The sequence below is a fragment of the Gallinula chloropus genome, assembly GCF_964237585.1.
Source record: "Gallinula chloropus genome assembly, chromosome: Z".
NCBI lineage: Eukaryota > Metazoa > Chordata > Aves > Gruiformes > Rallidae > Gallinula > Gallinula chloropus.
Genome location: NC_140089.1, coordinates 72,282,516 through 72,308,464, shown reverse-complemented (window position 1 = coordinate 72,308,464; position 25,949 = coordinate 72,282,516). Strand labels below are relative to the sequence as shown.

Sequence of the window (25,949 nt, the reverse complement as noted above, 5' to 3'; positions counted from 1 at the left end):
TTGTGTTTGTCCCATGTCTGAAATCAACAACGCATGATTAATACAGACATGCTTAATGAAAACACAATAAAGCGACTGAGCTCGATAATGAATAATCCATCAGAGCTGCTTAGAGCTGGGCGAACACATAAAAATGGATCTTTTAAATTATTCTTTCAAATTTTTTTAATCAAATCTGTTTCTACTACATTCATACCCAGTTTTATTAATTATTCACTTCGCACTTTGATGAAAAATATCTGCTTTTGCAGACTTGGCCGTTCCCTCCGAGGCGTGTTACGGTTACTGCATGTATTGCATTAGCTCCCACGCCTCTAGCCCGGACTAGCGCCCACTGCTAGGCACTGGACCGACAGCCCGGGTCCTGCCCGGAGCACGCCGGTTTGCGAGACAGCTTTGCTGGAGACTGAGGGGAGAGGAGCCCGATAAAAAGCCACGATGGTCAGAGAGGGGCTACAAACACGTTATTTCTCTGTCTGTCGTTTCGGTGGGCTGCCAGGTTTTCCTGCCCAGGCAAGGGCTGGGTGGAGGAGCTCTGCCACACCAGCGGCGCCCTCGCCACCGCCCGCCCGCGGTGTCGAGCAGAAGCGCAGCCGCCGCGGGGGCGGCAGGGCGCGGAGGCGGGCGGAAGGCGGCCGCCGGCGGGGAGAGCCGCAGGGGTACGCCCGCGCCGCCGGGAGCCCTGGAAAGGCTGCTGGCGAGGGCGTCCCGGCTCCGGCGTGCCCGGGAAGGGCGCTGCGGGACAGCGCTATCCCCGGGACAAAGGGCGAGCGCACCCCTCTACCCCGCCCCAGCCCGGCGCCCAGCCGGGAAGCGCCCTTCTCCCCCGTGCCCCGCCGCTGTCGGCCTTGCGCGAGCCGGCGCTGCCCGCTTCCTCCCCGGTGCCAGCTCGGGAGCCACCCCGCCGCCCGGATCACTTGCCATTTGCATTTCTCCGGGAGGAGGCAGCAGCCTACGCTCGGGGCGGGGGGAGGAGGCGAGGGTCGGCGGCGGGGCCGGGGCCATCGAGCCGGCCGCCTCCCGGGCCGTCCGCAAGGCTCTGTGCATCCGCCTCTTCCTTCCCCCGCGCCGCCTCCGCCGGGGGAGCCGGCGGGGGCCGTACGTGCCGGGCCGGGTGCGAGGGGAGGGTCTGCGGCTCGGCGTCGCTGCAGCAGCGCCGGCCCCACCGCGCCGCCAGGGACCGGGTGCGGGCGCCGCCGCCGCCGGCTCCGCGGTGCTGCTGCGCGACGATCGCCGCTGCTGGCGGGAGGGGCAGGGATGTGAGCGGTCGGGTCGCCTTGGCCCCCCCTCCTTTTTTTTTTTTTTTTTTTTCCCTCCTCCAAAAAAAGACCAAACCAGCCAACCAACCCCAAAAAACTCAGAGGGCGTGGGGGGGTGGGGGGATCCCGTGTCGCCGCCGCCACCCTCCACTGGATCCATTGTGAAGAAATTGCCATTCGCCGGCAGCGGCAGCACATCTGGGCGGGCACATCTGGGCATGCAACATCGGCTCCTGCCGCCTTCCTCCTCCGTCCTCCAGCCGGCCGAGCGGATCCCTCCGGGCCGCCGGCGAGACTACTGCTCGCCCGCCCAAGGGTCCATCTTTCGGACTGAATATTAAAAGCTGGCAGCGCAGGGGGGTGGGGTGGGGTGGAAATAAAGGCTGCTTTTTTTTTTTCCTCGGGGATTTATTTCATGGGGATGTGTTCAAGACAAGAGAGGATTCAGAAGGATATTGACGTTGTGATCCAAAAGTGCAAGGCGGAGAAGGACTGCCTGTTTGCAGGTGAGTTTCTCTCCCGGGCGCCAGGTTGGCGGCGCGGAAGCCGCCGCCGTCGCCGCCCGCCCCAGACCCCGCTCCCGCCGCGGCGCGGCTGCCCGGGCTGTGCCCGTGCCCTTCGCCTCCGTTCCCGGGAGCCGTCGCCGAGCCGCCGTGTGCCTGCCTTCATCCCCCTTCTTCCTCCTCTCCTTACGAGGGCATGCGAGGGCAGATGAGACCAGGCAACGGCCGAGAAAGAAGGTGGGGGGGGGAGGAAGGCATCCCGAGTCAAGGAGCGTGGCAGTGGCCACACGCAAAGCCGGGCGGGTGCGGGTATGCGTGTGCGTCCCCCCCGCTGCCTGGCGCAGCCCGCAGCTGCTAGGGCGAGCGCCTAACCGAGCGCAGCCCCTGTGCCTTTTTTGCTTCGGGCGCTAGGCTGCTGTTCTGCGGGCGGCCGGGCTCCTGCCATCCTCGGTCTCTGCCTTTATCCTCGCCCTACCGACGGGCTACAGAGCAGGGGGCACGGCCAGAGGTAAACGTAGCCTCCTTTCCGTGCAAACAGAACCCCCCCGCAGCCGCCCCGCCCGGGGTTTCGCGGCTTCCTCGGCGATGCCGGTGCGGTGCCGGCCGTGCCGAGCCGTCGCAGGAGCCCGGCTGGTGGCTGCCTGTTGCCGTTTCTGACAATGGAAATCCCTGCCGTTGCCATAGCACCGAGCACTTGTTGCGAGGGGCTGGGATTGGGGGGGGGGGGGGGGGGGGGGGCGAGATGCTGCATTTCCTCTGATTCACCCCGAACCCCCCCAAGCCCACCCCCGTGTCGGTAGCTGAATCCTGTCTGCAAACCCTCGGCTATTTCAGCCAAAATAAAGACAAGTCGTAATAACGCAGCTCTTTGTCTTTCAGATTTCAGGTACTCAGACTCCACCTTTACCTTCACCTATATCGGCGGCTCCAAAAGGTACCTTTTTATTACAGTAATTACTCCATTTCCTGCTGGCAGTGAGGGGCGGCGGTTCACTACGGTGTCAGGCTTTTTTCTTTCCTTTCCTTTTGCAAGGAGGATCCGTAAATCATCTGACTTCGTGCGAACGTAAACTGAGGAGGAAGTGTGGAGGGAGGTGATCAGAAAGGTGATCCTAGTTGTCGGAGGCTCGTTCCTCCGAGTGCTGCTCTGTGGAGCGCTGCCGTTCCTCTTTTTTAATTTATGTGGATACCTACAATTCTCGGCTGTACTCAAACTCAACAAAGGCACCAACGTGAAGTTAATTCATGTTAAAAACCCGGGAAAAGTTACGGTTTTAGTAATAAATAGGCCAAATTTCACATCAGCACCTTACTCTCTTGCATGAGAGCCATATTTAGCCCTGTGACAGATGCAAGACTGTCTGCAATTGACCAAATCAAATTCCTGAGACATTAAGTGAAATGTCAGTATAGCTTACACGGCTGAAAACAATGTTTTTATTAAAGGTTAGTTTAACTATTATTTCTAAGTGGTTCTGAGCTTTTGGTTATAAACTGGATTGTGCATGTGCACAATTTAAAATTGTATTTCAGGGTTTGTGGTGTTTGCCTGTTTTCAAATGGAAATTTATCTGAAAGCTTGAACACACATCCTTTCTGTTTCTCTGTCTCCTAGTTACCTTTCACTTAATAAGGTGTTAACCGTTCTCTTTTAGCTGAATTTTATTAGACTTGACAAGGACTCTTGGGGTTTTGGTTGGGGTTGTTTGGATTGGGGTTTTTTTTTGTGGGGGATTTGTTTGGAGTTTTTTGATTTTTTTTTTTCTCAGTCTGGTTTATACCTTCAGCAACTGATTTCACCCCCCCAGGATTAAAATACTGTGTTCTTTGCCAGTGAACCTTTCAGGACAGGCAGCACTCCCACAGCCATCAGTTCTCCCCCATCCATGCTTTGCGGTTGGTGTGGGACCAGGCTCCCAGATGGTCCTCGGCCTGCAAGACTGCTCAGAAAAATGCTTTCCCACCTCACTACCTTTCCTTCCTCTTCCATCTAAAGGAAGATCCAGCTTCTGTCATTTTCAGTTGAGTAGCTTGATTTACCCAGTAGCCGAGAGTCAATTGTTAGGCTGCTTGTAGTATGCTCTTTCACTTAGGGTTCTAGTCTGTGTTTTGGGCTTGTTTCAAAAGAACAGTTTTGAAAGGCTTGATAGAGTAAGCATTATCTAAATATTACTTAGTGTGTGATTAAAGCTATTGATTTTGAAAGTTACTTTGCCCTGCTTTCTAAACCAATTATTGCAGCAAGAAACCAGGAAGTGAAACCTGCCTATTGTTTCCATTTGCCAGGTTGAATAAAGTAGAAAGCCTAAGGGCGGAACTGATTGGAAACAAACTGGTTTATAAATGTTGAAACAAAACATTGTTACTTCTACAACCAGAGGGAGAAGAGGGCTTTGCATCCCGCAGCCTTGAATTTTGTTTAGGGAACTGGTGGCTGGTCACAGGACCTTGAAAATTCAGTCTGAATTGAGAAACGAATGTCATGCCAACAGAAATGGGTGAAAGTGTCAAATGTCACCTTCCTTTTCACATTTTAAGGACATTGAAAAAGCATCCTTTGAGATAAGTAAGGGTTTCATGTTCTCTGCTTGTTTGTATTGTAATTAGAAAGACATTTTACAATATTCTTAGCGTACAGTGGTGTCCTGAGTGGCAGGTCTATTCCCTTGTGAAGTAAGTAAAGTGACAACCTTAAGACTTGACTATTAAGAGCCAAGCTTCACTCTGAAGATGAGTTACTGGTTTCATTTTAGGGAAGGTGCTAGCACCTACACTGCACTGCGTGCGGCATTCAAGCAAGCTTCCAGTACAGGGTCGATAGCAGTGGCTTGCACGTGCTAACGGTTTAGGAGAGCTATATAAGGATCTTTTTATTGCATTTGGCCATGATTTTTTTTTTTTTCTTATTGCCACTACTTCAGCTGTGGCCTCCTGAATAGTGACCCCATTTTTTCACTGTTGCACTCAGGAACTGTCCCTAAGAGATAAAAGCTCTGTTAGTTCACAATTGCAGGCTTGAGCATTGGCTGACAGGCCTTGTTCAGTGACTTCGGGTATCCAGCTTGCTGACTTTAGAACTGATGCAACCATAGGTTTTTGAGTATTGTTTTGAGTCCACTGAGATAAGTGGGTGTTCGCTGGATGAGTGTCCAAACCTAGAAAAAGATTTAAATGAGTAAGAGTGGAAATGGTGTGTAAGGAAGATTACAGTATTTGAGCGCTCATTAGCCATGCTTGGAGTAAGTCTTTTGTATGCTTTATGTCCTTTAGCTGTTCCTTCAGGTCAGTGTGCATTATGGCTTTGTTTTAGCTATAATGGTTAGATAAAAGAGCAGGAACCTTGAAGGAAGGCAGTATGTTTTGTGTTTAAGAACGAGGATTTTTCTCTTGCCCTTGTATAAAGGCAGGGAACAATACTAGCAAGTGAAACATCATTGGGGTTTTTCCTCTGCATACTGTAGTTGCCACTAGTGCCCATGAAGTCCGTTTTTCAGTGGTCTTAATTCATAAACTTAGAGCCAGATTCTCAGGAAATCAGTGTAAGTCCATGACAGTCAATGTAATGGTATTATTTTAGTTATTATGAGAACCTGAGGTTTATTTGGGTTCTTTAAACTGTTATTTACCGTGTGAGATTTTTCTTCCTGGGTCCAGCTTCTCTGACTTTTATCTGATTTTCCCCTGTTGCTTGGATTGATTGCCCAGTCTCTTCCTACATTAGTAGTATTCAAATACTGAGGCAGTACATAACCACACTGCAGATCAATCCCAATAGACAGGCCTGATCCGGAGCACATTTATCATCGCTTCAGTGGAGCCAACTTGTATTCCCACTGTGAAGTGCTGAACCAAAACCCTGAGGGCATGGCTTAGCTTTTGATCACGTCCTGAGGTTCCAGGGAAACCAACTGGTAACTATTATTTTTGTATTCTTTATGCAGACCTAACATTTGACCTTTAGGTGAATTAGGCTATTGTGTAAATAATCTATGTGTAAATAATCACTGGATGGGCGTAAACACGCTTTGAGGTGATTCTGTATTTGCAGAATTTTTCTTGAGAAGTTAGAAAGGAAGAATCTCTGTAAATGCAAACATATTTGTTTTGTGGGAATTATCATAAATAAACCTTTACCTATGTAGTTGAGTTAATCCTTTCAAACTGTATTTAATGATGTTATTATTTTTTTTTTAATTAACTGTGTTCACACTTACAAATCATGAGAGGTGTTTTACACTGCAGTGATGTGTCCTGGTTTGGGAAGGTTGTAATTAGCAATTTATTGGTGAAAGGACATGTCTGTGCATAATGTGGGCACTAAATATGGGACAGACTATCAATTTTATATTTTTAATTTCATTGTCAGATAGCAGTAAGTATGGTGATAGATTTCTTATAAAGTGAGGTGTTCATTTGGTGTTCATTTGCTGTGACTATGCAAGATTTACTCTTTAACTACATCTGGCAGAATATCAGAAGTGGCTGGATTTTTTATGTTTTTTACTGCAGGATCTAAAAAGGATGTTAAAGTGTGAACATATCGAGTTCTTCTTTTTTTTAAAAGAATCTCTTGTTTTCTTTTTCCCATTTTCTGCCCCTCTGTGAAACATTGCTCCTTCAGAAACCATGCAGACTGAACAGAACTACTGATATGTCATGTTTCAAATAAAAATGCACAATGCCCTGAAGTTGTTTTCACTTTATATGTCATTTGACATGGTTTACATGGAAGCAATGTTTCCTTTCCCTAGTGTTTTTCTTTTCCCCTCCTTTTTTTTTTCTTCTTTTTTTTTTTTTTTCTAAGGCTAAACAAGGACATGGTGTCAGTCCTGAAATACCTCTTCATTCAAATATGTACTTAACTCTCATTGGCAGCGAGGGACAATGGCAATAAAGGCTGTGCATGAGAACTAATACTGCAGCATATTGTTAAGAAACGAGATAAGAACTGAACATACTGGTTAATTTTCTCAGCAGAATTCCCATCTTCTGTGGCACAGTGGACTCTTGCATTCTGCTTTACGTGCTTTAGCACAACGATTAAAACAGTGACAGTTCTGAAGAAGGAAGAAAAGTTGATTTATTGTCTGAAGTAATTGTTTATTTCTGCTTAAACTAATGACAGACTGTTAGCTGTGCTGATTTGGCTTTTTGCTTTCTATTCAAGGGGTTATGTGCAGTGCTTAATACTGTAGAATCAGAAAATCTCATGTAAACTGATTAATTCCCACCTCACAGCAGCAGTGAAATATTTCACAGCTGGGGATCTGTGCCACTGAAAGAGAAACTGAATTGCATCTGGCTTTCTAAAGCTAGAGATGAAGACCACAATCTCAAGTCCCAGTACATTATGTCCACCAGGTGTTTGAAGCACTTGATAACAGATAGATATGGAGCCTTTTTTGTCCCCTTCAGTGGTATGCCCTATTGCTACTCACGTGAATTTAGTAGAGCTGCCTACACGAGAGATGGAATAATTTTGCAATTCTGGTGTCACACTGGAAGTGTTCAGTACAAAAAAAAAAGCTTTGAAGAATAATGGTTTTGGGCTAATTGATGTGTGTTTTTATCTTGACATTTATCATCCACTTAGGTATACTGTGGAGGAAGAAAAGAGGGGAGTAGAGCAGAGAGAGACGAAAAACATTTTTAGACAATTAAAGTTTTTTAAAAAATTGAAACATAAATTTGTGTCCATCAGAAACTACCAAAATTGAATGCTTTTCTGAATATTGTAGGTTTTTTTTCTTTCCAAAATGATCTAGTGTAAGACCAGCCTTTTTTGGATGGGTTAGTTTTAACGTAGCTCCTCTGTCAGGTTTGTTGCATGGCAGTATGTTTACTCGCACTGCAGGGCTTTGGAAGAAAAGGTGGGGCTGTTCCTTCCAGAAGCCTTGGTAGCTTACATAAGATGAAAGTGTCCATGAAAGTATGACTTGAGAAGATGTGAAGATATTTTTAATGGAATCCATTGCTCTGAATGGCTTTAGTTTAGCTGGCACCGATTTTGCACAGGGCTTAGGAAGGGCTGGTGCAAATACAGCTCAACTTCTGTTGCTGATGGATGTGCTTAACTTTGTATTCAGGTTATTAAATATATAATTGCATTCCTAAAATCTACCTCTACTACAGTAAGAGGGGTGAAAACTAGATACAGGTCTTGTACTTGGCCCTCTGTTTATTGCTATTTCAAAAACCCTGGAAGATTTTACATCGTCTTTCAGTTTTAACTTTCCTATCAAATATGGCTTAACATTTTTGCTGTGGCTGCACCATTTCCTGGCAGAGAAATCTGTTACAAGAGACAGGCATCTAGTTTAGATATAACATGGCAGGCACTGTGATTTTTGTTTTTTCATTAAAGATTCTGTAGATGAAGTAATGTTGAATTCAGCCTCGGGTACTTTTAAAAAACAGTTTTGTGTCAGGTATTAAATAAGTTTCAGTTTAAAATCTCTCTTTAAGACAAACACTTATCATTCTATGAATTTCTGCTACCTATTCTGATTTTATACTACCTTCTAGTATTGACAGTCGTAGCAAGCAAATACGTGAAACCTACCCATGTGTTCCTACAGTCTTTTTGATAGATAGTACAAGAAATTTGGTAGGTGTGATTCATCCTAAAAAGACACTTAATAGAACACTATAGTAAAAAAACGTCATTAAGTGCAACATTGAGGGTTTGTGAAAAGCAGAACCAACATCATTCTACTCCCAGTCTTAACTGAGCTTACCTTTTCTGGTGGTCTTGTGTCTGACAGATCCTTCTTGCCGTGCTGTTAGAAAATAAGTGCTGTCTAAAATTAACCCAGTCCCCATTGCCACATCTTGTAAAAATCACTTCAGGGAAAGTATGGTCTGGTGGAGATCTCTTACCGGTCTAGTCAAGAGAGTGGCTGTCCTCTTTCAGCTGCACACTGTACTGGTACTAGGAACAATACCTTCAAATTGTGAATGGCGACCACTCACTGAGAGAAATGCGTTTTTAGGCACTTTTAAACGAATGGCCTCCTTTTCAGAAGTGCCCAACTCCCTACACCGTGTAGTGGTCTCAGTACTCCTGAGCATTGCTTAACACTTCTAAAACACATCTCAGCCTCCATGCAGGTGTTTTTGTTGCACAAACGTATGAGCTGTTGTTTGGGTGGTTCACCAGCACAGCTTTGGGAAGAGCGCTTGAATGTCTTTACAGAAAACGTTTTCAGTAACTTCTTCTTTCTCCACTTTCATCACGTATTTTAACATATTAAGTACCTAAAAATAGAACTGTAGGCTGTCATTGTTAAAAGTGTTAGTGTGGTAAGACATATATCTAAAAGCAGAGTTCATTCTGGCAAAATTAATTTAGGTAACTTTCCTCCGTACTGGAACTAATGCCGTTTCTGACTTTTCGTGTTCATCTCTAATAATTTCCCGTATTTTTCATTGCTGATAAATAAAGAGCTGAAGATACCTGTTGGCATATATTCTCTATGGATTACTTACTGTGCAGAATATGAATTCTCATTTGAGTCAGAGTCTAATCACTCAGAGTCAAAATACCCACTATAATAAGCTTTGGCACCTGGAGGGAAAGTAAATTTTAGACTGCTGGGATAGTTAATTTTAGTTACAATTAAAACTAAGAAAGGGATGAAATGTGAGTAAATCTAGAAAAACTCGAATGTATATTTCAGCATTGGCATTAAATAAATCCCATTTAAGACAACAATTCTTTAGAATTAATGTCCTCCTTGCTACAAGAGGTTGAGGATGTTTACAGATGCTTCATTGAACTGGCCCCAACTGAGGAAAAGTAGCTCCTTGTCACAGGGTAAATCTGACTTGTAAGGATAAGCCTGTTATCCTCTACAGCAGGAGCTAGAAAATTTCACTGAAAGAAGACAGACTAAACAAGATACAGAAATACCATCTCCTTCCCTTGACAGCCTTCTGCATGCTCACACAGGATTGCATCCAGCCTGTTTCTGCGGGAGGAAGAGCAGGAAAGAGCTTTGCCTAAGGACTGGGAGCAATTGTTGCTTGTATGAGTCAGAGTTCTCCTGGGAAGGACCCGTTATCTCCAGGGAGCTTTATGTCAGACATTGTGTTCCCCTACTGCAAAGGGCATCATACGTGTTTTGGGCATTATGTAATCCCGTGGGAGTAAGTCATGGTCTTGCACATGTTCGCATAGGGTAACAGGCAGAAAAGAGTCTTGGGTAAAGGTTAGAGGGGGAGCATCTTTGTGTAGCTTGCTTGAGAGGGCAGAGTACCTGTGTGAGCGCCGTAGAAGGTTTTGGGTTCTCCTGGCTGTGGTAGAAGACTATGGTGTGTCCCGGTAATTAGGATTGAGCTGAATCACTTCTGAGGGAGACTCAGCAGGAGCCTGTCTGAAGTGAAGACTTGAGGATAAATAGGAAGCGAAAAGAAACTAGCAAAGCCTCTGGATGTTTCCTTCCAGCCTTGAGGCATTGATCAGAAATAAAAGGGGCAGCAGCATGTGTCCTGTGCAATGAAATGTGCTGTTTGCCAAGAGAAAGGGCAAAAAAATGGTGACAAACCATTTGCAGAAGTATATAATCAAAGAAAAAGTTCCTTTCAAACTGTGTGGCATTTTACATTTCATCTCATATTACTGGTTGCCATCTTGAAATCCTGTTGCTTTAAATGAGTGCTCCATTTTATGTTTATAGATAAGAATTTTTCATATTTTAGCAGCCAAGCTAGAAGGCAGGATAACTGTACTGCTCAACTGTCATGCTTCTACTCAATAAGGTGTTTGTGACAGGCAGCATTTGCTCTCAAGTAGAAAAAAATAGCCTATGGGTTAGACATGGTATTCCAGGCCATTAGCTTTTCTGTAAATGATAGAATATTTTTGGGGATGGGGGTGGGGTTTTTTTGTTTGGTTTGGGTTTGGGTTTTTTTTTTTTGTTATGTTGCTCATTCTTTTTCTTTCATTTTCAAAAATTCATCTTTGATGGGGAGTTCTCACCCTGTAATAATCATACATACTGAAAAAGATGAAAATAATTACGATGCTCTTTTGTCAGATTAGGACCTGGGGTTGATAAAGGTGTTAAAACCAGGAAGCACTTCATTGTCATGAAAGTATGTGCTGATAGTCAGCTGCTCGATGTCAATTACTGCTGTATGAATCCTGAGTAATTCCACTCAGGCTGGTGGGTCTCACTTGGGGTGACAGTCACACTGCTGAGCTTTTTTTTGGCCCTGACTGCTTCTAGTGAATGGCAATCCAGGTGATATTTTTCACGTGGTGGGAGTTATGAAGACCATAATTATGTTTTCTGCTATCTTTGCAGAAGTATTCTCATCTTTAAGTACTCTCCTGGATGGTGGGAGAGCTGCAGTTTATCCAAGGGAAAAAGCTTGCTTTCATGCATTCTGACAAAGTCGCTGGTGTTGGAGAGGGCTCAGACAGAAGGCCAGTTGTCAAAAACATGCTTTTCTTTCTCAGTACTTTTAGCCTTAGCACCTGGGAAACCTGGTTGTCACAGAGTCCTCTTTTAAGAACGTAATTTACTAGGCCACAAGAAAACCTTTTTACCTGCACTCCCTCAGAATGAAAACTGAGTCCCAGAATGGTTTCAGAGCTTCTTGTAGGTAAAACCATTAGTTGAAATAGAAATAGTGATTTATTCATGAGGACTATTCCATAAAAATACCTAAAAGGTATTAAAACTAACAGATTAAAATTATGTGAAATCTGGTCATTTAAGTATATATTTGTGAAAAACAGTGGAAACATTAAAAAAACCCTGGTTTTACAGACTGAGACATGTATTTAAGTATCTAAAACTCCTGGAAAACATATATTGGGTTAATGCCTTAGTTACAGCAGTTATGAATGCTACCCTTCCCTTGTAGATAAGGAATTACATAAATTATGCCAGTCTACTAGTTTAATACAGTTCAATGAATGTTACATGAAATCTAGAGCTACATGCTTGTAGCTCTAGCGGAGTTAGAGCTGAAAACTAAGCTTATTAATTCCTTTAAATTAGAGAAGTATTTTGCTATAAAGACTTCTAATCATCCTATAGAACAAGGCTTGTTAGGCTTGGCATAAAATTTCAGTAGTGGGATTTTGTAGGCTTATGCATTGAAGGACTCGTGTTTTATCTGTGGATGACAAGAACAGTGAAATTGGGTCTGTCTAGGTGGCAACAGGAGGAACATAGCCTCTGCAAGGATCTCCTTGGGCATACTCTAGTTTTGTTAACTCAGGCCAACAGAAGTTTTAAATTAGTTTAGTATTGCTCTCTGGAGTACAGAGTAAAGGATCACAATAATCAGCCCACCAAAGATGGAGGCTCTCTTGCCTTTAGCTAGACCTATGTGCACATTCTTCTTTTTTATTATTTTTTTTCAAATATTTGAGTAACACAAGAGCAGCATTGCCTCTGGCATCCAGTCCTGCTTTCTACATGTTCCCTGTGCCAGCCTTAGCTGTTGATGGCATTTAGACATCAACCTTAAGTGGTGCTTAAAGCTGTTGTGACTTCATTAGTGATGTAAAATTGCATCCATCAGTTTAGTTCTTCTTGTTAAGGTATTTTGCTCTGTAATCCAAGGACCATGTTTTGGCTATTGCATTTTATTTGTTTGTTTTGGTCTTATTTAAGTAACAAATTCCGAGAAATTCTTTGTTTATTTAGTTTTAAGTATATATAGTGAATTAAAAGAAATGCATTCTCCTTGTGAACCACACTATAGGGAGTAGATGAGTGGAGGAAGACTTGAGGCTCTTTCTGTACCTGAATTTATATTTTACTGATAAGCTATTATTTGTTTTAGATTGTCCCTCTTGTGATGAGTAATTGCTTACTATATTGCTGCTGTGTTCAAACATCAATAACTAGATATACAAAAGTACTACTTCATAAAAGTGTATGCCTTTATTTAAGGCATGAAGAAAAACATCCATCCTGTAGTTCAGCTGAAAACTGACCTTTGCCAAGGACAACAAACACACAGCAATATGAAGTGTAAATACCTTTTACATCTAGCACTGTCTGGCTTCAAGGCAGGCATGGATGTGTGGAAGATGCTGACCTCCCAGAGTGATAATAAGGATTAAGCATTTGCTGTCTGTGAAGAGACCAGGAGTTGCAGTTACAGGTGTCAGGATAAAAATTACAAAAGCTATTGATTTTGCTCATAGAGGACATAAACCAATTGTCATTTGGGTTCAAGAAAAGCTTTTGCCCTGGCTAAGAAGTCCTTCCTCATTTTCGCTATTAGCAAGGGATTGTCTGCCAACAGCGCAGTGGGTCACATCTTTGACTCAAAGGCCATTGTGAAAGTTGGCTTGTCTTGCCCGGCATGGCAATTTCTAAAGCATGTTTCCATCATATTTCAGTGTATGTAACAGCTGCAGAATTTTTGACGTAAGTGCTGAGCAAATCATCATAAATAGCTGGTATTAATGGACATTTCGCCATTACTTTGGCTGCTTATGGCGTATTCCCATCTGTACTTTATCCTAAGTTATTTCTTTGTTGTACTTTATGTGATATAACTTTATTACCATATTCTAATTTAAATTGACAAATTGCCATGGAATTCAGTGAAGTCGTGCCAACATACAGCACTGAGGACCTGTCTATAATTATATTCATCTTGTTAAGGAAGTTTAAACAGAGCAAAGCTATATATAAATGCAGTATGTTATCTTCATTGACTATACATTGGCTACACATGCAGGCTGGGGGATCAGATGCTGGAGGCCAGCCATGCTGAGAGGGATTTGGGGGTCTTGGTCGTCAGCAAGTTAACCATGAGCCAGCAGTGTGCCCAGCCAGCCAGGAGGGCCAACCTTACCCTGGGGTGCATCAAGCATGGCATGGCCATCTAGTCCAGGGAGGGGATTGTCCTGCTCTGCACTGCGCTGATGCGGCCTCACCTGGAGTCCTGTGTGTGCAGCTTTGGGTGCCACAGTACAAGAGGGGCAGAAAAATATTGGAGAGTGCCCAGAGGAGGGCAACAGGGATGGAGAAGGGTCTGGAGGGGAAGTCTTATGAGGAGAGGCTGAAGTCCCTTGGTCTGTTCAGCCTGGAGAAGAAGAGGCTGAGGGAGACCTCATTGTGGTCTATGGTTTCCTGATGAGGGGGAGTGAAGGGGCAGACGCTGATCTCCTCTCTTTGGTGACCAGTGGTAGAACCTGAGGGAACAGTATGAAGCTATGACAGAGGAGGTTTAGATTGGATGTCAGGAAGAAGTTCTTTACTGAGAGGGTGGTTGGGTACTGGCACAGGCTCCCCAGAAAAGTGGTCACAGCACCCAGCCAGACTGAGCTCAAGAAGTGTGGACGATACGCTCAATCACCTGCTCTGACTTGTCTGGCCCTGTGTGGAGCCAGGAGTTGGACTTGATGATCCTTACGGGTCCCTTCCAACCCAGGATATTCTTTGATTTTATTACTAGTTACATACCAAAGTGAAATTACACATTTTGTGTAACACAGTTTGTGTTTGCATTTTAGGTGACAGGTTAAGGACAAGTTCCATGGAAGCTCATAAAGCGAGATAGAAATTACACTCTTTTTGAAGATAGGATGATGACACAAAAATCAGGCAGAGATACCTGAAGTTTTCCCATATAACAAAGAGCTGTTCTCAGCCATGTGGCACTGAAGTCTCAGGTCTGTATGTGGTGTGACCCCCAAGAGCCAAGACATCATAGTGGTGTCTCTTCATTTTCAGTGCCAGAGTGATCTTGACAGAGCACCTACCCATCTCCATGCCATGTTGTTGTTCCCACAGGATCCCTCTGGCACAAGGAATGTCTTGTCCCACAGCAAATAGCAATTCTGCTGCTCCCCCTTGAGAGATAACAATAACCTCAATCTACAGAAGTTAGGGAGGGTGTCACACCATCCCTGATGATGCTGTTTTCATTTCAGCCATGCGACTGGAGAGCATGGGGTTTCTTACAGTTGTCTTTCCATTCCTTCCCAACTTGTAATTTTCCACCTTTTTTCTGGCCTTTTGTTTACAGGGGTGCTCTGCTTACTGATTTATTCTGACAAAACCCACTATCTGTTGTGTTCATACTGTTGAAGTAGACAGACATGAAATAATTGGTATCAAACAGCTGTACTATGCCAGCTAACGACACGGAGCACCTATAAATCACTTACCTACCAGTTCTCTTCATATTTTATATATGTATGTATCCTGAAATGATTCCTTCAGTTCTTAGGAGGTTTCACCAGAATAACAATGGGTGCTCAAACTGTTAATCAGAGTGATCACATGCTCACTGCTGTTCGTTATTCTGTTTTTTGGTGTCTAATACGTGGGTGGCTAGGAAAAAAAAAATCATTGCTGAAATAATTGCAGCTGCTGCCTGAGTAGTTTGCTGATTTAGGTTTAAAAATCTTTTTTAGCTGGGATGTTCCTGAACTTACTGTTGTACCTAAGTAAGACTGAACAGATGTTTAGAAACAGTATGCATTTCAGGTCTTTTGCGGTAGCTGCTACACAGGTGTAAATGCATTTTAGCATGAACTAGTGAAAGTTGTTTTAAATAGAACTGCAAAGCATATATAAAAACATAGATACTGCTTTTTACTGTTTCTCATTCTTCATTTTACAGGCTACTTCTTATGTAAAAGGCACTGTTTATGTACCTTTGTGAGTCTCTCCCCAGTAGTTGTCTTCTCATTCTGTTCCCCCAGATACAGGAAACCCTCTGATACTGCTGTCCGCAGTCGCACACATTCCATTAGGTGCACAGTGCCATTAACTGTCACCCTGCACTTTTCCGGGTGTTCAGTACTTGCTGTGGGGATCCTTGCAATGCTCTTTTCAAGTATTTTTCCATTAGTGTAACTGATCAAGGGTGACTTTTTGCCCACTACAATGCAGGTTGATACTTTCCTTTTTTGGTTTCTGCTTTGATGTGTAATCAGATAAGTGACAGGAGAAAGACATCCTGTTGCAAACCACTCCTGTGAGCTGGTCTCTCTGGCTCTATCTCTGTTTCTTAAAGGGTCATCCTTGCAAACTAGGTTTGCCTGTTGTGCAGCCCACCAGCCCTGTGGGCACAGGATGGGGGAAGCGAGCCCACAGCACACCACAGGACCTGTGTGGATAAGGAAGTGTGCCAGGGCGGTGTACTGGTAGGTACATCCGGAGGAACGGCCACGGACTGTGCCCTGCACAACCACGTGAATGGAGGGAGGGTGAAATTCCTGTGCATGTACCCTGCCTGAAAGCTAGTCTTCCACACCTCAGTAGGTGTAGCTCTGAGATCTACTTGAAGTGACCACCTTTGATCAGAGGTGTGTCGGAGCAGGATGAAGAGCTGCTGCAGGTGGAGAGGCACGGTGCCCCGCTGCGCTCCACCGGCTGCGGGGCAGAGCTTGGCAGCCTGCTGTGGGAGTGTGTGCTTCCCAACCACTGCTCTCCTCCCGTGCCAGGGCAAGCGTGACTTGTGGCATGCTGGCAGATAACATAGCTCCACAGGACCGTTTGGTGGGGGTCAGGTCAGGTAAAATAAATAATTAACTACTTAAATAATATTGGAGGGGGAGGGAGCCCTTTTGTTGCCAACAAAAAGCTCATTAGGCAAATGGAAGGAATTCTGTGACATAAGTATCTCTGAAATTTGGAAAAAAAGAATTGAAGATGGATTACAGACCTTTCTCATTGCCTCTGCTTCCCAGAGGCCTCACAGTCCTTCAGGTTAAGCATAAAATACTTTCTCCTGCAGAGGAGCTGAGTAGAGAGTATCTCTTTTCCAGTGCTAATTTCATACAGTAATCTGGTGCACACAAAGCTGCAGCATATGCAGCTGCCTCAGATCTAATCCAATGCATGCTTGCACGTTTGTTTTAGACAAGTGGTGTCAGCTTTCTCTTTAGCACCCTCCTTCCTTCTTCCTCAGAGGTTTTATGGCTCTGAACACATCTGAGCTCTCCATAATAAGAACTACGAGAACTTTTTTTTTGTCCTTTCATTTTTCTCTGATTCAAATGTGTGCTTTTTTCAAATGTGCATGCAAATGAGTTTTGCCCCTCATTTTCCTGGTAAGTTGCCACAGTGGCTAGGAGGGTGGCAGAGGTTCTGCACCATTGCTTGAGGGAGCGTTAATGTGTGACCGAAGGTGGCGGAGCCTTGTCACAGGAAGAGGTTTGCTGTTTCCTTTTTGTTGCTGCTGCTGTTGCATGAAGGACTACAAAAAAGAAATGTGGAGGGAGTAACAAGAAGAAAGAGTACTGGTTGGTATTCAGCTCTTGAGTTACATCAGTCTGAAGAGGTAGTTTGAGTGCGTGTGGAAAGTCATCTTTATTAAATAGATCATATGTTAAACCATGAAGACAGAATAAGGTGTTACTTGTTGCCATCTACTCTCATCTACAAGACAATAAGCACAATGTAAATATCTGTTTCCTCATTATCTGTTTACATCTGTATTTTCTCTCAGAGTTATTATTTATTTTTCATGGTAATGAATAATACTGTCAGGAGGTTGAAGCCAGACTCGTTACGTATTATCGTAGTGTTATTTCCTTCAGAGATACAATGACAGGTTTTGCTTCATTTTATTTTTAAGGACTGAGGATGACTAGTACCCCACCTTCTAATATTTATAAATAAAATAATAATTAAAAAAATACTTTGTGTGTCTGACTGACTTGTATCCAAGGCTCAGGTCTGTAAAGTGTTTGAGCTGCTCTGCCCCTCCTATTTCAATACATCCTGTTGGGATGCTGCCCATGATTCTGTAGCAACAGTAACATTCACTGGGGCATAAGCTGCTGCTGAGTGAGAATCCTTTGCAACTCCTTAACTTTCATGACTGCAATACACTCATGATTAACTAGATAATATACACTACTGAAAAGATCCTTGAATTGTGAGGTGAAGGCAGAGTGGGTTGGAATGACACTGGGACTTTCCTGTGTAGATTACTTCTATTTTGAAGTCAATCAGTCAGAACTGCTGAGGTGTTTATTGCTGTACTTGATCAGTTTCAGGAGATTATTGCGTAAACATTTTCATTTTGTTGCTGATCGGTATTGTGACTGAAATTAAATACATAAAAGGTTTCTCCATGTAGCCTGTTCCTCTCCACCTCTAGACTGTGTAAACTAATGAGATGACATAAGCCTAACTGAAGAGAAAGCACAGTTACATTTCCTTTATATGGTCATATTTTGCATTTATCATTGTATTTATTTCAGTTACAGATCACTGGAGTAATTGAGGCAAATATTTAATGTTGGGCCAAATTTAATTTTGAAATAATTCCATTTATAGTTCAAATTGCTTTGATGTGTTTTGCTGTTCTAATACCTGTAGCTGCAGTGATCTGCATAAAGCTGAAGCAATGATACTGGCTGTATTTACACTCAAAGAACTTAACTCCATGTATCTGCCTGGCCATCTATCTAATAAAAACATTCCTTATGTTTATTTCTAACATATATTTATTTACAGAGGCTTCAGGTACTCAGTGATTCCTTTGTTAGTATTATCTGCATTAACATTGATCATCTCATATGGTCAATGTCACGGTCAATAGCATTTTGAGATAACTGGTCAGGCACCATCCATTAATTAAACTTGTGAGGGATTGATTATGCTTTATCTGAAATCTTCATCAGGGTCCTCCAACATGTTAACATGCCATGTTTATTTTATGTTCCAGACACAAGCATGTATTTCTATTGATGATCAGAAGCCCTGTCACTGAGATTTGAGCTTTTATTATTTCATCATTAGCTACTTCACAGCTTCACTAGTAAAATGGCAGATGACCCCGCAGAGGTGTGCTGAGAAGCAGCATGGTAAAAACATTCATCTTTTGGAATGAAATCTAAAAGAACTTTATTTTCTGTTGGAAGTGAAGATGGATGAACACGCAGAGCGAGTGCCAGTGTAGGAAGGCAGCGGGGGGTTTGCATCAGAGAAACTAACTCTTTTTGGCCTTCTGAACAAAGTATCTGTGGAATGAAATTTATAGCACCTGCCTCATAAGGCGTACTGGCCTGTGTCTGGCTTCCTATGAGTTGGGGCTGCTGGTGTGAGGACCCAGCTGCTGGCAGGACTGGCAGGCTGCCGAGGAGAGGCTTCGCAAAGGAGTGTCCTGAGTTCCCAGTAGGAAAAGCTGCCAAGCTTGTGTGTCAGGACAGGCACTCTCAGGGAATTTAGGTACTTGCCCTCCTGCCTGGAGTTGCGAAGCATTAGGTATCTGGGCACTGGCCCTTTTTGTTCCAAAGGACAGCTAAATGTTTTGTGGCAGTGGTTCCCTTTCCTTTGGCAGTGCATCATCCTGCTGTAGTCCCAAGGGTAGAGATACTGGGATGTTCAAATGTGATACTCCATGGTGCATCCAGCCCTGCAGTCAGGCTGCTCTGGCCTGAAAACAGAGCCTAAACATTTCCTAAGATCTCTGCATGGTCCAGTCCCTTCTCATTTTTCATTTAGCTGTGGATGTTTCTAAAATTTGGTCTCACCATCCCTAACTTCTTTTGTACAGCTGTGACTAATTGTGTAAGACTGCTTAGATGCTGGCAGTTTGGATGCGGGCTCCAGAGCAGAAACGTAGGTGCTTAGGGAACACAGCTGGTTAGGAACGGAGATGTCAAAAGACTTCTTAATGAGCATTCAATCTTCTGTCTCCTGGGTCAACTAATGAGTTCCTTTTGTGAAATGAAACTCATCTGATGTCAGTTGACATGGGTTCATGTATTTTTCAATGGAATTTTGCTCTAAATCTATCTTTTAATACAGAACAGTTGTGAGATTCTTGCCTCACTGTGGTCTTTCGAGTAAAATGACAGTTGCAGCTCCAGCATACTGTCTGTGTGAGATTTGGGAGCCACTGAATTGTGAAGGATGTATCAAGCCCTTGACATCTAGGATATATTTAATCAGTAAAGAAAAATAACAGCTTGAGTTTTTTCTCACTGGTGAAGTCTGTGTATTCCGATCCCCAAATAAATGTATCTCATTCTTACAACTTAACCTCAGGCTGCCTTGGTGCAACGTGGTCTATAACCAGTTTATGCTTTCGTGTGTTCTCCTTCTTAGATGGTGTTTTTTAAAAGAAGTCAAAGATAATACAGGAGAAGAGGTCTAGATTGTATTACCTTTCACAGATGGGTATTGCAGTGATGAAACAATGTAATTCAGTCACAAGTTTATGAACCTGAGCATCTGTGCTGTATGAATGCATATACTTACATTCAGATATTTGAAATCACATTGAAGGTGTTATGTAATGGCACAGGGCAAGATGACACACAGCTGCATCAACGCACATCTGTGGATCTCAGTGACGAGAAATGCTGTTAGGTCCATTTTAAAGCAATATGATTATGCAAGTCTTGCTCTGCTGTAGCTTTGGTGCATGTCTCACCACAACTCAGCGAATGCTGTTCTCTCCGTGCATTATGAAATTTACAGCAGTCAAGGTTTGGTGATACTGGCCTGGTGTCTCAGGCTTCACTGAGGTGTGTGGGTTCAGTGCAGGAGTAATGTTTTTTCACTGCCACATGTCCAGCGTCATGCCTTCCAGTAGCTATTCAGGCTGAAAATCTGACTCAGGACAGTAGCTCAGCCTAGATACACACCACCAGTCCACAGCTGGGTGTGCTGGAGCTGCCTTACCCAGTCAGGGCAGGTGTAGAGAGAGACCGTGTTGGAGAAGCTGGGGCAGAATGGTGAGATGAAGATGGCTGGTACTGATGGAAAGGGTGAAGTGTGAGTGACGAGGAGATACACGTGTACTTTGGAAGGGGAAATGGAAAGACAGGTGTGAGAGCTTGAGTCAGAGAGGAAACGCCGCCAATAAGAGCATGTGAGGAGAGATCATGCCTGAGGGAAAGAAAAAGAAAAAAGAACCCTCTTGAGAAAAAATGTGTTATGTTCTAAAGAAATGTACCACTCCACATAGAAATGATTAAAATAGGCTAGGAGTAAAGGGGAAAATACATTTTGTTGCTCTGTAGCATTCTTAGAATAATTGGCCCATTTTAGAATTTACTTCTTTTAAAAGAGAAAACTCAAGGTAGATAATCTGTTGGGGAAACTGCCCCTAAATTGTTACAGGGTGATAAAATCATGGGATATTTTAGTGGTGCCCATGATGCGTACCATGATCAGATTCAGGTTTGGCTTTAAATACATTTGTGTCCCTATAACTTAAGAGTCCGATTGCAAACCGTGATTGCAATCGCTAGATCTAACTCCTGACTGAACTAGCATTTGTGTTTCAGGCAAACAAATTAAAGCTGTGTTAATTATAGAATAGCTTTTGGGTGTATATAGCCTAGGTTTCTTATTAAAGTACTTTACTTTTTGGCTGCAGTTTGAAAACTAAACACTTGCATATTTGCATGCATAAAGATGAAGGAGAGGTTTGTAACATCTGTTTCATTGTCGATGGGATTTTAAATATGGATTGCAATCCTGATTCATATAAATTTGCTCATATAAAGAGGTTACAGTGGGGGATGCTCAGGCAAGGATTCAGAATGAAGCCTGCAGAAGCACATGGACTCGGTAATTACCGACTGGAGCTGTGGTGAGGTAGGGGTCTGTTGCTCATCTTGTTGTGCATACTTTAAAAGCAGGTCTCATGGTATTCCAAAAGGAAAAAAACTGAGACAAGACTGGATATCATAGAAAAGGCAATGTCCTTGATGCTTTTCAAAGTTCTTTTAAACTGTAGACGTACAGGGGCCTGCATGAGGTAAAATAGAGAAGAGAGATAAGAAAAGCAGATTTGAAGATTCACAGCAGTGCTTGAATGTCAACACATCCATACTGCTGTAGGGAATGGAAGTTCACAGCACAGACTGCAGAGCTGCCTCCTAAGGCCGTACCTGTTGTGTTCCCACAGTGTGCAGCTCAGCACCATACAACTGCCCCAGCAGGACAAACTCAACGGCAGCTGTCCTGGCTGTGTCCCCTCCCAGAGTCTTGCCCACCCCAGGGCTCCTCACCGTCAGGGCAGCATGAGGAACAGAATAAGCACTGCTCAGCAGTAACTACAATACCCCCGTGTTAGCAACCCTGTTCTGGCCACGTGTCTGAAATCCAGCACTGCGCAAGCTACTGTACAGAAAACTATCGCAGACAAAATCAGTACAGTGCCACAGTTCATACTGGTGATGCAAGAAATACCTCACACATGAACGAAGTCATTCTGCACCGGCACTAGCATTTATGGGAATTTTCCCCCCCACAGGAAGAAGGAAATGTCAGTAAATGTATCACAGCTCAACACGTCCCTTTCTCCTCTCACCAATGAAATTTAAATTGTGAACAATTTCCTTTGAAATTATAAGCAAGAAAAAAACCCACCCAACCTCATTCTCTTTTAATCTTCTTTGCTTCCCTTCCCACATCTAAGTCTGTTGATCGCTTTGATCCTAAATTGTAAAACTTCCTACCTACCCAGATTTGCATAAAATCCATAAAATGTTTTAAAGTGTAATTGAAGAATGCTAAGCAAATATATGTATCTGTTCCTAAGATTGCTTTAATTTATATAACTTGTGTTTTGTACACGTATAGTCACTAAATCTGCATGAAACACAAGTCTTTGGTGAGTGAGGCATCGGGGCCACTGTCCTGGATTCAGGGAAATTTGTCAGGTCAGGATAGCATTCTGCATTTTGTTCTTCAGAGGATTTATTTACCTCACCAAGAGTTATTTTCCTCCACTGATTTGCTTTAAAATAAACCTTTCAGCACTTCTGTTCAATAGACATGGAAAGAAATATGTCCAAGGGAGAATCTGATTTAATTCAGATCTTCCTTTTTAATTTAAGGTTTTGAGTAGCAATGAGAACTCGCAGATATTCGGTGGACCTGAAAGAAAGATGAATGACATTTTTATGCTGGCATGTATTTAATCCATCAGTGCTGAGACACTTTAAAACACGTGGTCCCATAAACTCTTTTTTTACCGTAGACATTTCTTATCCAAGAGGGTGTCTGATGTACGTACACCCTTAGAGCAGTGCCAGGCTGTGGGTTAGAGCCAGTTGTCTGTGTATGCTCTGGAGACAGTGGTGGGAATGTCATTCCCCTGACTCATGCTCTTTGAAGAATTTCCTCTTTTCTGAAAGAGGAGTAAGTTTTATGTAAATGGCTGTTGCCAGTGCTGTTTGTTAATAGCATCCCTTCCAAAATATTTCATTAAGATCTGCTACTGAAACTGCGCAGCCACTCAGGTCTGTAGGTAGCTGTGTCTTCAGGCAGAACTGCTGTATCTGAAGGGTGGGATGTACTGGGTGTGTTGCTGGTCTACTCTTTGCTGGCTTCCACAGGAAGCCCAACATAACCAAATATTCTCGGCACCAAAGCTTAGACTCTCGTAACCTTCCTTCCATTTAGCTTAAGTGCTCTGATTCTGCTGTGAAAGTGGCCTCTGTCAACCTGTGCATCTGTGTATTACAATGTCTGTAGGTATGTAACATCTGTAGCTATTCTTTTTCTAAAGAACCTGAGGCTCTTCTGCACGAAGTAGCACTTGATATGGAATACTACTCCTTTTCCAAGAGGCATTTATTCTATGGTGCCTTCTGCATCGAAGGCACTTTGTGTTGTGAATGTCGTTCTGGATGTGTTGGAAGTGCTTTGTCTGACAGGAAAGGGTTATTGTGTATCCCAAAGATGTTCAGAGTGTGAACTCAGCTCATGTCCCCTAGGGAAGTGAGATCTTCCGAGGTGATTGTTTTGTCCATGGCTTTCATATACAGGTCTACCTGGCCACCCATGGCTTTTTTGAAAAGCATCATCGTCTGAGTGGTGTCAAATAGGTCTCTCTAACTAGATCCCAATCTTTCAGATAACCAGAACAGATTTTTGGACCATGCACTTTATATCAGTAGAGGTATTGTAGAAACAAGCCAGACTTGAACGCTTTGTTTCTTGACTGGAAGGACCCATGCTTGACTGGAAGCACCCATCCTTTTCCAGAAGTGAAGCGGTGGGGTGGTAGTGAGAAACGGGTAAACCAGGACAGGGAATCAGATGCAAGGACACAGCTAGCAAAGCTGCTACCTCTGCTCCCTCCTTTATGGTCAGAGGGAGATGGAGTTTGGGTCATGTAAGTGCACCTTCCACATTTCTTTGGGTCACACAGCGGCTACTACTCCTCTTTTTTTACCTTCACATGTTCCCTGAGCACAGGCACTTTTTTATTACCCTCCCAGGCTTGGGATGTCCTACCCTACAGGTCCCAAAATGCTGATGATGATCCCTCAGGGTCTTCAGTACTCATTAACATTTGTTTCCAGAGCTGTCAAGTGACAAGGAAACTTGTAGAAGGTAGGTTCAACATGGGTTTCCTATCTCTGTTTTGCTTAATTTAGCTCACATTATATGCTGAGGCTGGCTAGCTCATTTCTTTGCCTCTGGGAGACATCCGGTGGCCTTGGGGCAGGATCATCTATACTGGCTCTCATTGGTACAACCCACAAGGCCAGGCTGGATGGGGCACTGGACAACCTTGTCTAGGTCCAGGCCTGGAGGGATGTTGATGGCCCTACCTGTGGCAGGGGAGCTGGAACTCTGTGATCCTTGGTGTCCCTTCCAACCCAGATCATTCTATGATTCTATGATTCCCTGAGCCCAGGCTGACCCCTAGATTTAAGGCTGCCTTCCTGTCAGGAAAGCTGTATCTCTCAGCCTGTCTTCGGCTTGGCAGTTCTGTCTGTGTCCTTCCACTAGACACCCAGAGATTGCAGAAGGCAGCATGGCAGTCTGGACCCTTTCTGTGCTTGTGGAAGATACTTATTTCCAAACTTAACACCTTTTTCAGAGGAAACACAAAAGCCATTTTGTGCTGAAGTAACCTTACTCAAATACTTACTAGTTCTTAATTACTGTGGTGGAGTTTTTTTTCTTGACAAATTGGTAGTTGTTACTGCTCTTCTTTTAGCAGAAGGAACACAGTTCAATACACTGAGTGAAAAACAGCTGTTAGACATAAAAATAGATGCAGTTCATAAAGGCCTATATATACATAAAAATTTATATGTATACAGGTTCACCCACAGCCCTACAGACAGCATTTTCAAGTTACGTTTGTGCTGCCTCGTTCCTTCTGTAAAAGTTCGGTTACGCTTTCAGTTGCAGATACATTTTTTACTCTGCAAAAATACAGGCTTTAAGATGCTCAACGCAGATAGTCTTTTTTTACAGCCATCTCTCTTCCACGTTGCCTTCTGCTCTCTTGGCTTTCTATGAGGTATCTGTGCCTGAGTGGAGACTTGAAACTTGAGGGGTGGGGGATGCACCTAGCATTATGCAATGTTCATCTCTTCTAGCTGCAGTCGCTGCCACCCTGCACAGCAAACCCTGCTCAGCCTGAAAGAAAGGCTGACATGCTTGTCAGGGAAGATGATACCTCACCGTAGCCATTTTGGAGAAGGAAACTAGCAGTTTCAAAGGGATTGCTGCATGGGTAATACTTCACAGTGTGTTGCCGGAATTAATCTGATGAGCACCGAAGATTTTCTGAAAGGCTACTTCTTCCATATGCATACGTGTACACACAGTGACTTTACAATAGAGATCTAGCAGAAAGGTTTGCATGTTTTAAGCACCGAAGAGTTCCTATTTTGAAGTATATAGTATTCAACTGTGTTAGCAAAAATTGAACATAGTATTTGTCAATTTTTATGCCTTTCAGCTGTCCCATCCTTAAAGCTTCTATGGTCACAGAACAAATCATCAGTGTGGAGAGCTCAGTCTGTTGCAGAAAATATTTTGTTCTTAGAAAAGTAAGCCAATAGTACATTCCAGGGAGCCAGAAAACAGTGTTTTAGTGATCAGCTCTTTTAGTACCTCAATTTCACCAGTATTGCATGGGGATGATGTTACTTTGCTTCACTGAAGTATTCTGAAATTAATTAGTTTATGGTGCTTTATCAGTATTTAATCAGACTTGTCAAAGCTTGCTGCCATTACCGTATCTGAGCTTCAGGCAGCAAGAGCAGCTGCAGTTTCAGCACTAGGTACTTGCTGGCTGTGGCTAGTGTGAAAACTGTAAGGTAGCCCATTCATCTATCTAGAAAACACCATTGTGTTTTTTCCTTTTTTTTTTTTTTGCCTTTACCTGTGAATATTTACATTTCTTTTTTCTTTGAACTACATATGCAGTTGGTACTTCAGTTCTTTGTGGATATATACCTTAGGACTTGACATTTCAG

The 25,949-nt window shown here is 43.5% G+C and overlaps 1 protein-coding gene across 2 annotated transcripts in view; it reads left to right on the top strand.

Moving 5' to 3' along the window:
* Window positions 1–1,668: 1,668 nt before the first annotated feature.
* Window positions 1,669–25,949, top strand: part of PARP8 (poly(ADP-ribose) polymerase family member 8) — a gene marked incomplete at its 5' end in the record, with an annotated part of 118,647 nt that continues 94,366 nt past the window's right edge. Inside the window, 2 exons of one of the 2 annotated variants that reach the window (XM_084278302.1) lie at window positions 1,669–1,765; window positions 2,642–2,696. In XM_084278302.1, the coding sequence (XP_084134428.1) occupies window positions 1,675–1,765; window positions 2,642–2,696 (146 nt within the window). The remainder of the gene's footprint in view (window positions 1,766–2,641; window positions 2,697–25,949) is intronic. The other variant, XM_084278301.1, reaches the window with a different exon arrangement.